General features: G+C 37.0%; 1 protein-coding gene across 3 annotated transcripts in view; it reads left to right on the forward strand.

Annotated features, from left to right (window-relative positions):
• SLAIN2 (SLAIN motif family member 2) overlaps positions 1-12,299 on the forward strand; it is an 81,042-nt gene extending 68,743 nt beyond the window's left edge. For all 3 annotated transcript variants that reach the window (XM_079920386.1, XM_079920384.1, XM_079920385.1), the window contains 2 exons: positions 7,579-7,897; positions 9,265-12,299. In XM_079920386.1, the coding sequence (XP_079776512.1) occupies positions 7,579-7,897; positions 9,265-9,331 (386 nt within the window). In that variant the 3' untranslated portion in view covers positions 9,332-12,299. The remainder of the gene's footprint in view (positions 1-7,578; positions 7,898-9,264) is intronic.
• Positions 12,300-12,517: the final 218 nt, after the last annotated feature.

Below are 12,517 nucleotides of genomic sequence, written 5' to 3' on the forward strand. Positions count from 1 at the left end.
GATTAGGTCCTATTTGTTTATTTTCACTTGTATTTCTATTTCATTGGGAGGCTTTTTTTTTTTTTAAGTCTATTTTTTCTATGTTCAAATTGGGTAATTTCTTTTGTTCTATCTTCCAGTTCACTGGCGTTCCCCCAGCCCCCATTCTGCTACTGAGCTCATCCACTGAGTTTTTTATTTTGGTTAATGCATTTTTAAGTTTTAAAATTTACATTTGATTCCCGATTCTCTGTGTCTTGTATTTATTTGTTGAGACTTTGTATTTTTGCATATTTCAAGTGTTAAGAATTACTCATTCAAAAAATTTTATGATAGCTACTTTATTTTTTTAAATATCTTTATTGGAGTATAATTGCTTTACAATGTTATGTTAGTTTATGCTGTACAACAAAGTGAATCAGCTATATGTATACATGTATCCCCATATCCCCTCCCTCTTGAGCCTCCCTCCCACCCTTCCTATCCCACCTCTCTAGGTGGTCACAAAGCACCGAGCTGATCTCCCTGTGCTATGCAGCAGCTTCCCACTAGCCACCTATTTTACATTTGGTAGTGTATATTTGTCAGTGCTACTCTCTCACTTCGTCCCAGCTTCCCCTCCCCTCCCTGTGTTCTCAAGTCTGTTCTCTACATCTGTGTCTTTATTACTGCCCTGCCACTAGGTTCTTCAGTACTGTTGTTTTAGATTCCTTATATGTGATAGCTACTTTAAAATCTTTGTCAAATAATTCTAACGTCTCTGTCATCTTGGTGTTCACATCTCTTGATTGTATTTCTTTATTTAGTTTAAGATCTTCCTGGTTCTTGGTATGATGAATTTTTTTTTAAATTGAAATCTGGACATTTTCAGATTATGAGAGTCTAGATCTTATTTAAACCTACCCTTTTATGAAAGGGTATGTCTTTCTCTGACACCACTCAGGCATTTGGTGGATATGGGGCAGGGGATTTCATTACTGCTATGGGAATAGATGCCCAGGTTCCCCACTCAGTTCCTGTTGACACCCAATGGGGAGGGACCGACTGGGTGGAGGTAGAAATTTTGGCTCCCCATGTGGTCTCCACTGAAACTGTGTTGAGGGTGGTCTTACTACCAGTGAGCAATCATGAAAGTCCTGACTCTCCATTAGTCCTCCTCTGACACCAACCCAAGAGGAGGGAAAAGAGCACCTCATTAGTTCCTTCTCTCTTACCTCCCTGGATAAGGTGTTTGTAGGCCTTGTTCAGTCTCAAAAGGATAGAAGTCCAGGCTCCCCACTAGCCTTTGTTGGCATTGGTGACAGTAGTGCCACAGTTTTTTCTGTGGTGTTTGGCTGGAGCAGAGCAGTTATCTAAAAGTTTTCTTCCTAGTCCTTTGGCTAGAGAGAGCAGATTTGTTTTTGGTCTGTCATACCCAAAGGTCTTTTTGGGTTGCTGCCTTCTTCAGCTTTAATCTGGGATATATGAGGCAAAAGAAAATCCTGGGAACTCATTACTAATGTCATCCCTCAGATCTCAAGGTTCCTGGGTAGTGTTTCTTCTTCTCTCCATGTTTCAGTCTTATGTCTGTTTTATATACAGTGTCCAAGGTCTTAAATTATACTTACTGGGAGAAATAAGGAAAAGTTCATCTATTCCATTTTCCAAGTGGAAGTCTGAGATTCACGTTCTTAAAAAATTTCAGGAGACAACCATTTCCCTGGCATAACTATTAATAGTTAAAATGGTGGTCAGAAGCTTTTCCAGAGGAAAAGGCTTTCACAAAGCCTATTTTCAAGATAAGCTTTGGTGAGACATTCCAAACATTATAGATATATTCCAGTATTTATAAAGCTGTGATGTAGAAATGAAGCACTCACAGGGACTTCCCTGGTGGCGCAGTGGTTAAGACTCTGTGCTCCTAATGCAGGGGGCCTGGGTTCGATCCTTGGTCAGGGAACTAGATCCCACATGCATGTGGCAACTAAGAGTTCACATGCCACAACTAAGGAGCCCACGAGCCGCAACTAAGGAGCCTGCCTGCTGCAACTAAGACCTGGCGCGAGCAAATAAATAAATACTGTTAAAAAAGAAAGAAAGAAAGAAATGAAACACTGTCAGCCTCATCAAGATGATCTGCCTAATTTCACCATACCCTCTACATCAGTCACCATAAGAAAGAAGCCTAGGACTCCTTGGTCGTCTCTCACCTACTAGATTGTCGTTCACAATGTCTTAGTGAATCTCTTAACCTGACCTCATTTCTGTCTATCCCCAGCTCTCCAGACTTTTCCAAAATACTCCTTGAAACTCAGTGATCCTCCTCTGAACTTTACTGTTCTTGCCTCCTATCTGAAACCTGCATCCCCACCAAAACAAAATCCCAGTCAAAAGGCTGCCAAGTATGGTAAAAAAAAAACTAGGACTGAAGGTGGCTTTTCTGGAGTTGGTACTGGAAGGAGCAGGTCTAGGCACCACCCTTAGATAGTGGCTAGAGGATAACTTAGACATAGAGTCTCAGTTATTCAGTGAGCTTCCAGGAAGACAGTGAAACAACTTGGGCAGAGACAAAAGTGGGACTGTAGGGAATAGAATTGAGAACACACTTTCATAGTCACCTATAGAAAGGGGAAGATGGATTATGTAAGGTACAAAAAAAAAAACTTCTGTGAAGATCATGGAATTTGCAATTCAGGGTACTTGGATCCTGTGGACATCTTGTCTTCAGTTTTCTACCAGAAGAGACTGTAACAGGTTGTTGGATATAATTGATTCAAGATACAATTGGTTCATAATTATTCTCAATTATGGCCTTACTTTAGAGCCCCTTATGGAGTTTTGGGGGGTTTTTTGGTTTTTTTTTTTTTGGCTGCACCCTGCAGCATCCAGAACTTCCCCAACCAGGGATTGAACCTGCACCCACTGTAGTGGAAGCATGGGGAAGCACGGAGTCTTAACCACTAGACCACAAGGGAAGTCCTGGAGTTTTTTTTTTTTAATCAGCTTTACTCAGGTGGAATTTTAAATGCACAATTTTAATTACAAGAGTATACATTCATGCAGCCAGCCCAGTAAAGTTATCGAACATTTACATCATCCCCCAAAGTTTTTTTTGTACTTCCTCCCAGTCAGTTCTCCCAGCCTCAGGCAAATATCTGATTTGTGCTTAGTTACCATAAGTTAGATTTGCCAAATTTTTGAGAATCATCCTTGTTTTATCAGCAGTTTTCTCCTCTTTGTTGCTGAGTGGTATTCTGTTGTATGGATATACCACAATTTGTTTACCTGTTCACCTGCTGATGGACATTTGAGCTGTGTCCAATTGAATGGCGTGTTCTATAAATGTCAGGTCAGCTCGATTGATGGTGTTGGTCATGTCTTTGTCCTTTCTGATTTTCTACCTATTTGTTTCATCTATTACTAAGGAGTGTTGAAATATCTAACTAATTCTGGACTTTTTTAGTTCCTTTCAGTTATGTCTGTTTCATGTGTTTTGTATATTTGTTTTGGGGTATACATAGCTAGTATTCTTATGTCTTCTTGCTGAATCGACCCCTTTAACTTTATGAACTCTATCTCTGATGGTAATTGCTTTCTGATATTGTAAACACTCCATCTTTTTCATAATCGGTTTTGTATAAGGTAACTTTTTCTGTCTTTTTACTTTTAACCTGTGTCTTTATATCTAAAATGTGTTTCTTTTAGATAGCATGTTACTCTTGCTTTTTTGTCCATACTGGCAATATTTACCTTTTAATTGGAGTGATCACTATTCACGTTTAATGCAGTTATTAATATGGTTGGTTTAAAATCTGTCTCACAACTTGTTTTCTTTGTCTCTTCAGATTTTTGTTCCTTTTCTCCTTTGCCTTCAGTCTTTTGGAATATCTGAGTACTTTTTATATATTACATTTTATTTTCATGGTTGGATTACTTTCTATCTCTTTTTTTTTTCTTTTTATTAAGTGGTTGCTTTAGAGTGTGCAGTGTACATATTTAACTTATTACAGTTATCTTCAAGTAATATACCACTTCACTTATAATGTAAGAACCTCAGAACAGTATATTTCCATTCCTTCCTATTTTTTGTGCTACATTTATCATTTACTTTTACTCTCTTTATATATATTATATTAAATCACAGAGAATGTTTTTGTTTTATTTTACAGAGTTATCTTTTAGTGAAATTAAAAATGATTTATTAAAGATCTTTTATGTTTCCCAAAATATTTACCATTCCTGGCACTGTTCATTGCTTTATGCAGATCAGGGTTACCATTTGGTATCATTTTCCTTCTGCCTGAAGAACTTCCTTTAGTATTTCTGTTAGTGAAAGACTTGCTGGCAACAAATATTCTCAGATTTTGTTTGTCTTTAAAAGTCTTTACTTTGATGTTAGTTTTGAATGATAATTTTGCTGGATATAGAACTCTAGATCGAAGTCTGAGTTGTTTTTTTTTTACATCTTTATTAGAGTATAATTGCTTTACAATGGTGTGTTAGTTTCTGCTTTATAACAAAGTGAATCAGTTATACATATGCATATGTTCCCATATCTCTTCCCTCTTGCCTCTCCCTCCCTCCCACCCTCCCTATCCCACCCCTCCAGGCAGTCACAAAGCACCGAGCTGATCTCCCTGTGCTATGCGGCTGCTTCCCACTAGCTATCTACCTTACGTTTGGTAGTGTATATATGTTCATGCCTCTCTCTCGCTTTGTCGCAGCTTACCCTTCCACCTCCCCATATCCTCAAGTCCATTCTCCAGTAGGTCTGTGTCGGGAAAAAAAAAAAAAAAAAGTTTGTTTTTTAAACTACTTAGATACTTGAGTTTATAGTTATCATCAAATTTAGAAGATTTTCAGCCATTCTTCAAATCTTTTCTGTCCCACTTATAACCCCTTTCATCTGGGACTCCAGTTGCATGTATTAGACCACGTGATTTTGACGTGTAGATCAGTAAGGCTTTATCATTTCTTTTTTGAGTCTTTTTCATTTCTTTTTTGAGTCTTTTTATTCTCTGTATGCTTTAGTTTAGATAATTCTTATTGTTATGTCTTCAGCTACCTCTTCTTCTGCAACATCTAAATTGTTATTAATTCCCATCCAGTGAACTTAGCACTTGGAATATATTATAAGTTTTTCATCTTTAAAAGTTCTATTGGGAATTCCCTGGTGGTCCAGTGGTTAGGACTCTATGCTTCCACTGCAGGGAGCCCAGGTTCGATCCCTGTTCGGGAACTAAGATCCTGCGAGCTTTAGGGCATGGCTAATAATAATAACAATAATAATAGAAAAAATGTTTTTTTTTAAAGTTCTATCGAGCTCTTTAAAAAATCTTTTATTACCTCATATTTATATATATTTTTTATATCCTTAAGCATATGTGTAATAGTTCTTTTTAAAGTCCTTGCGTGGTAATTCAGTCATTCCTGTGACTTCTTAATCTGTTTCTCTTGACTAATTTTTATCCTAGTTTTGGTTATCATTTTACTATTTCTTTATATGTCTACTAATTTTTTATTGGTTAGTGGACATTGTGAAGTTTTATGTTCTGTGCTGGATTTTGTTACCTTATTTTAAATCGTGTAGACTTTGTTGTGATAAACAGGTAAGTTTTTTATGGGTTAGTTTAATCCTTTATAGCAGGGATCAGCAAACGTTTTCTTAAAGGGCCCAATAGTAAATATTTTAGGATTGTGGGTGATATGGTCTCTGTTGTAAATTTTCAGCTACTCTTGTAGCTGGAAAGCAGTCATAGACGATATAGAAACACATGAGTTTTGCCATATTCTAATAAAAATTTTTTAAAAAAAGCATTTTACTTTCCCATGGTGGTAGCTTGCTGACCCCTGTTTTAGTGGCTTGTTTTTAAGTTTTGTTTGAGTGGATTTGGGGCAGCTTTATTCTAGAACTAGTTTATTCCTTTTGGAGTGTCCCCTGATTGCCCTGGGTGTTTGACAAGGATTCTCTGATCTAATTGGTTGAAACTCAGATGTTTCCTAGTCCTGTATGAGCTTTGGAAACTGTTCAGTTTACAGTGCTCCAGGCCTCCTTTGCCCAGTGTCATGGAGCTTCACTTGGTGCATGCACAGCTCAATATTCCAGCAAAGGTTCAAGCAGACCTCTAAGCTGAGTTATATAGGTCTTCTGGAGCACCTCCCTCCTCTAAGGTAATCTTCCCCTCAGATTCCAAGTTTAGTCTTCTCAAGTCAGCAAGATAACTTTGATCTACTCTGGATCCTCCTCCTCACTCTATAATCCAAGCCCCCCCCCAAAAAAAATAAGCCAGGGTGCCAGTAGAGCTCACCACATTTATTTTCCCTCTCTCAGGGATTACAGTCCCGTTGTCCAATATTTGCCTGTTTGTCCAATATTTGCCTGTTGTCCAATATTTGAAAACTGTTCTTATGTATCGTAACTGGGTAAGCCCTGTCCTGTTTTTGTCAACATGGTTGGAAGTGCCTATGGTGGTTTTAAAATAAATATCTTGATTTCCATTCCAGACTAGATTCTCTAGGGGTGGTGCCTGGGCTCCCCCCTCACCCCGCCAACCTTTTTTTAAAGTTTCTACGGATTCTGACACACAGTCAAACTTTCCTCTACTCATATCCTTGGCAAACTAATGGAGGTTGAGAGAGAATATGGTGACTCTGATTCATTTCTCCCCTGCACTCTCCTCCCTTCCTCTCCCCCCCGCCCAATTCACTCTGAACCTCACCCCAGAGTTCTTTGCTAGGTAAAGCATGTTAAGGTAATATTTTTTATTTATATTGTATATAGCCATTCATGGGCATTTGAAGAAACCTTCCAGAGATGATTTATCCAAATAGGATAAACAGGAAAGGATGAATGTCCCCCAGGACATCTGAACTTACAATGCTAAGGGACCACTACAAGAATAAAATTATTTGAAGTCTTATTTTGACTTAAAAATTAATGCAAATTGTACATTTAATTCTTTCATATATCATTATTTGTTTCAACATGTATTTTAAATAACCACTTAGTAGAATTGACATTCCAGCAAAATGTACCATCTTTATCCTGTGACTTCATATACCTCTTGATATGCCCCTAACTAGATTTATAACTTCCCTACTTGGTGAAGCACAACAATAGAAGCAGGTTTAGTTTCTAAATTATAAGTTACACTATGGATGATGCAGGACTTGGAGGTACACTCTCCAGATACTTGATACATGTTTACATGAATGTTTCTTTGAGGGGAAAGTGTGTTTCAAATTCCAGTCAGCTGTCTAGTAGTCAGCATTTTTTTCACCTCTAGAATATGGCTCAGGTTGGTTTCCACAGTAAAACAGAATGCTGCAGTGCCTTTTCTGATTTTGTAGATTCCTAGCTGATCTAGTTAAAACACTGTTGTCAAGGATAGTTGCAATCCTCTGAGTAAGGACTTGGTTACTTAAGAGCTACCAGTGATCGATCGATCTATCTATCTATCTATCTATCTGTCTATCTCCCTAGAAATATTCTTTATTCCTTGCATTTCTGTAGAGTGAATTTTCATGAATACAGATGTACTGGTGCCCAGTCATAAAGCAGTGGTTTCACTTGCACTTGGTTTCCACTGAAAACATTGATTTTTCTTTGCCATTCTACAGTACCTTCTCCAGGCAAATTCCGCTCCCCTGCAGCACCATCTCCTTTGGCTCTCCGGCAACCAGTAAAAGCATTTAGTAACCATGGCTCTGGTTCTCCTGGTAGCCAAGAAACAACACAACTCATGCAAACCACCTCCTCACCTGGGCCTCCCATGGTTCAGAACACAGTCCCAGCAAATCCTCCCAGCAATATCAACAGCACTACTCTAACCAGACCTGCAGGGACAACTGTGATGAGAAGTGGCTTGCCCAGACCCAGTGCCCCTTCTGCTGGGGGTATACCAGTGCCTCGCAGCAAACTTGCACAGCCTGTTCGCAGGTAAGTGGCAAATGCCCTGCTTTGATCTTCTTGAGCATAGGGAAGTGAGTAGACTGGAATTATCCTCATCTCTGCATTTGATAGTGAAGATCAAGAGTCCTAGTGGGTTCCCACTAGCATCTTAGTACAATTTGAATAAAACATTTCTTTCCTTACTTAAATTCTCACTTGGGACATTGGGGTATTATATCACTTTGGTACAGGTTAAATTTGCCCAGATGCCTAACATGACTAAGTATCTTGGTGAACTTCTAGAAAAAATAGTTAGAACCACTTCATTTGGATGTGGTATTTGTTCATTTTGAATATATTGATATTCAATAAAGATACTAAAAGCATAATAGAACCTAGAATGAGATTTAAGATAAAACTTCTAGCCATCAGGTCTGAGTATGTAATCCAGGAGGGTGGTTTTCAAACCTCGCTACAATTCAGAATCTTCTGTGGAATTTATGTAAATATAGAGGCCTAAGTTTTACCCACAGAGATTAGATCTGGTATGAAGCCCAAAATCTGTAGGTATGCTGTTTTTAAATTTGTTTGTTTAATCTTCAGGTGATTCTGAGCCTAGCCAGGTTTGGAACCATGTATCTGTAGTCTTCATCCACCTTTCAGAAATGTGCTTACCACTATCAGTAAACTTAGGTGTCAAATATAATTAAACTTGAAATATTTATTTGCATGAAAAAAGTGCTTTTGTGCTGTAAGCATTGAAACTGAATTACCCGTACCTCTTTTATTCTAAGATAACATATTACATTTCTGAATTCAATAGAGTATAACAGCTTTTTGCTACGTACTATGCTAAATAACATATCTGTACCTTATTTAGTTTTTACAATAGCTTTAAACATGTAGGTACTGTTATTATGCCTATTTTTCAGAGGAGAATATTAAAATTTAATGAGGTTAAGTAATTTACCTAAGACTTCAGCTAGTAAGACCTTCAGTTCTAAGTATGTCTGACTTCAGAGTCCTTTTAAGCACTGTCCCATTCTGCCTCTCGTGATGGTGACACTACACCTCTAATATCACATTCATTAATTTGCCCCTCAAATAAATAAGTAAATAATAAGCTTGGTGATCCATTCAGTTGGAAAAGACAAGACAATCTTTTCTCTTACTCAAGTGGCTATGTTAACAAAAAAGAGGTTAGTGCAGTCACCTGATGCCCAGTGAAACTTGAAAGTTGTAGACATGTTGAGTGTGGGATGGTTGCGCTAATAGCTGTTTAGAGCTTTGATCTCAGCAGTGCCCTAGAACATTGGATCGTGATGCCACCTGCAAAGTAATTAATATATATGGAAGATAAAATGGTAATGTTCCATTAAAACTTGCAAATCACTTTATAAATTGCTTTATTTCAGATCCTTGCCAGCTCCTAAAACCTACAGTAGCATGAAAGATGACAGTTGGAAAGATGGCTGTTATTGACCAGCAAAGACAAGAATGCAGAGTCCACAGCTTCATGGATACCCCTTCACCAGGCTAAGAGACAACTTTTATATGCAGACTGTTCAGATAAGACTCTTGGGATTTATAAAATCCCAGCCCTCTCTGTCTTAATTAGCACAAACTGACAGAGATGATCAAGCAGCACTTTAATGACATTTAACATCAGATGTGTTTGGTAATCATACAATCACTCTCCACGGAATCACTTTTAGTTTTGTTTAATAGAAACTAGGTTGATTTTTTAATATTTGACAGAGGCCAATATCTGGGCAAAAAACTAATGGATGCCAAAGAGAAATGCCCATTTGTAAATGAGAGAGTACCTTTGTGCACAAGAAACTGGTGAATTCAAGCTATCCAAAACTTCACATTCAACCTAATTTACTGTATAAATAGTATCAATAAATATTTGTGTTAATGAGAAGTAATATTCTGACTACTTATCTAAAATGTTTCACTAGTGTTTCACTAGTTCTCCAGGAAACTAGATTGAGATGGCAGGGGGGCAGGGTGGGAAGAAACCTGGGCTAGAGATTTAAAACATGATACCTAAATTTGGAAGAATCCTATAAGTTATTTTTGCAGATTCATTAGAAAAATTATTTTGTTTAATCTTAAGTTTTGGGTGTAGCTCACATATCACCACCACAAGTTAGTGTTACAGCATGCATCCATCATGTTGCATTGACACATCGGACTTCTGTGTGTTTGTTTTGATTGCCAAAAGGGCTTAATATCAGTTGTACAATCTTTCTAAACTTTATAGCTCCTGGCTCAGGAAAGATAGCCTTTGCTATTGAAGCCAACTTCTTCACATGCTGTCATCTGTTACAGAACTAAGAGTTCTTGTTTTTATTAACAGGTTTCCACGATGGGAAAGAGCAAGTAGTATGCGTGTTTATTCTTGATATAAATAACACCACCTCAGTGCTTACAACCTGGAACAAAACCATACAATAAAACCGGGGAGGGAAATCTATGCACTTACCTTACAAAATCTCTGGTAATGACAGTTGTATTGTTACTATTAATTGACACAGTAGCCTATTATGTGGTGGGAAATTATAGCCTACTGAATCCTACTTAAGTCGATCCACTTTAAACTAACTGTTTCAAAACATCCTTTGAAAATACTGCCCCTTTTAGATTCTGCCTGACATCAATTTTTTGCCTTTTTGGTAACAAATGAAACCTACTGCATATGACTCTAAGCTGTTAAACACTTGCTCTATGATGGCCCTTATGTATATCTTGGAAATCACTTATTTTGGTTTTTATTCGACTATTACCAGACTAAAACTTCCTTCTTCAGCAGGCTTCTCATTTTTCATGGTGAAGTCTGTTTTTAAGTGTTTAATTTGAACAGCTTTAAAATATTGGCAGCTGGGTCACTAAAGAATTTTAGATATTTGAACATAAGTTCATTTCCTATTAGTCAAACACATTCTGTAAGTTGGCAAAAGAAATTGAGAGAGAAATGGGAAGCTTATATTCAGGATAGCACTGAGGTTGATAGGTTGAGAGAGTGATAAAACTTTTAAAACCAAGACCCCTGTTCTGCCATGATGGACCCCATGGTAGTCTTTATTAGCTTGACCAGTAGGGAGTCATTCAGTTAGCACAAACAGCTGGAGATTCAAAATGCCAGTGCTAATGTATTTTGGTGTTTCATGCAAGGAAGAAATTTTATCCATGGATTTGAGGGTGATGGGGATGGGTCAGGAAAGGATGGCGCCAGAATTCCACATGATGATGAACTTAAAAATGTTGCTTTTCAGAGGAAGATAAAGCATCTGTTTCGGGTAGAGGGGTATCGCATGTAAAAATCTAAGTAAGTAAAAGAAAGAACTAGCCACTGTCTCTTTTTGAAACCACATATACACAAAAGAAAATAGGTCTCAGTTTTCAGTGCAACATTGGAAAAAAAAATGCTGCAATCTACTAATTAAAAGGAATTTTAACCCTATTACAAAACACCCATTACATTTTTAAGTTAGATTATCAGTTTCAAAAGGAATATTCAGGTTATTTAACTTTGTTTTTAAATGGCTGCATCAGAAAAAAAAATGTCTATTTTTTTTTAATTAAAATATTTCATCACTTGTTAAAAACATATTTGGATCTGAGTTGGGTAAAGTATTATTTTACCTGCTGTTGTACTACCACAGACTATTGGCTTTTAGTTTCCTAAAGAGAAAAATTGCCTATTTACTAGAAAGCCTTTGTGTATTGCCAATTTTTCTGTTTGGGAAAAATCTAAGGATTCACTGTGGTTAGTCTTACAGATGAAGTGTGGATTTGATAAACTAGTGCCTATGATTTTAACTTATGTTTGATATATAGTAGTAAGGGTTTTATGAATGTTGATTATTTTTTGTGCCAACAGCCCAGAATTGTCACTTATATGTAAGCAGAAAGCTGTGAGCTCTGCTTCCAAAGTTATTTAATTTTCTCAGTGTTTGAATGTTATTTTTTGTAAGTGTGTTAATAAAAGTGTAAAGAATTGGAAAAAATATAAATATTCTTAACTCAAGCATTTGCTGGATCATTTTTCTACAAAACTTGTTTGTATAATATAAAACGCTCTCTGAAGGGTTGGCTTTTTTTGGTTTTCATACCCTGGAAATCACATTTTGTAATACTGGGGACCATTCATAATTGTCAGATACTTTTTAAAATTATTATCTCAGTACGTCACTTTTATAAAAAAGTTTTTCTGAAAGGAAATTAGATACATGTGTCCCCAGATGTTTGTATAACTCTAGAATGATCTAGACTATGTATATTTAACTTTTTATTGAATGTACAGGTGTCCATTTTTGACATTATGCATGGTCCTTTTAGATCACATGAAGTTTGATTTGCAAAAACATTTCTATAGCCGAACTTGTACGTGTGGTTACCTCCTTAATAAACAACCTGACCATAATGTTTATTATTAAATTTATATTTGTTTTTTTAAGTGTTTTATTAATTTCTGGATATGGTAAGATCTGCCCCCCCTTCCCACCAGTTGCCTACAATTGGTAATAATAAGTAGCTCAGTTGATTTTTTAAAAACACAAACCCAAATCATATTGCCCTCCAGACTTGATCTCTGTGAGGTTGGAATATATCATGTATTCTCTCTGCCCTAGTTATTTCATATGTGGATTATTTGGGGGT

The sequence above is a fragment of the Stenella coeruleoalba genome (genome assembly GCF_951394435.1).
Source record: "Stenella coeruleoalba genome assembly, chromosome: 4".
Taxonomy (NCBI): domain Eukaryota; kingdom Metazoa; phylum Chordata; class Mammalia; order Artiodactyla; family Delphinidae; genus Stenella; species Stenella coeruleoalba.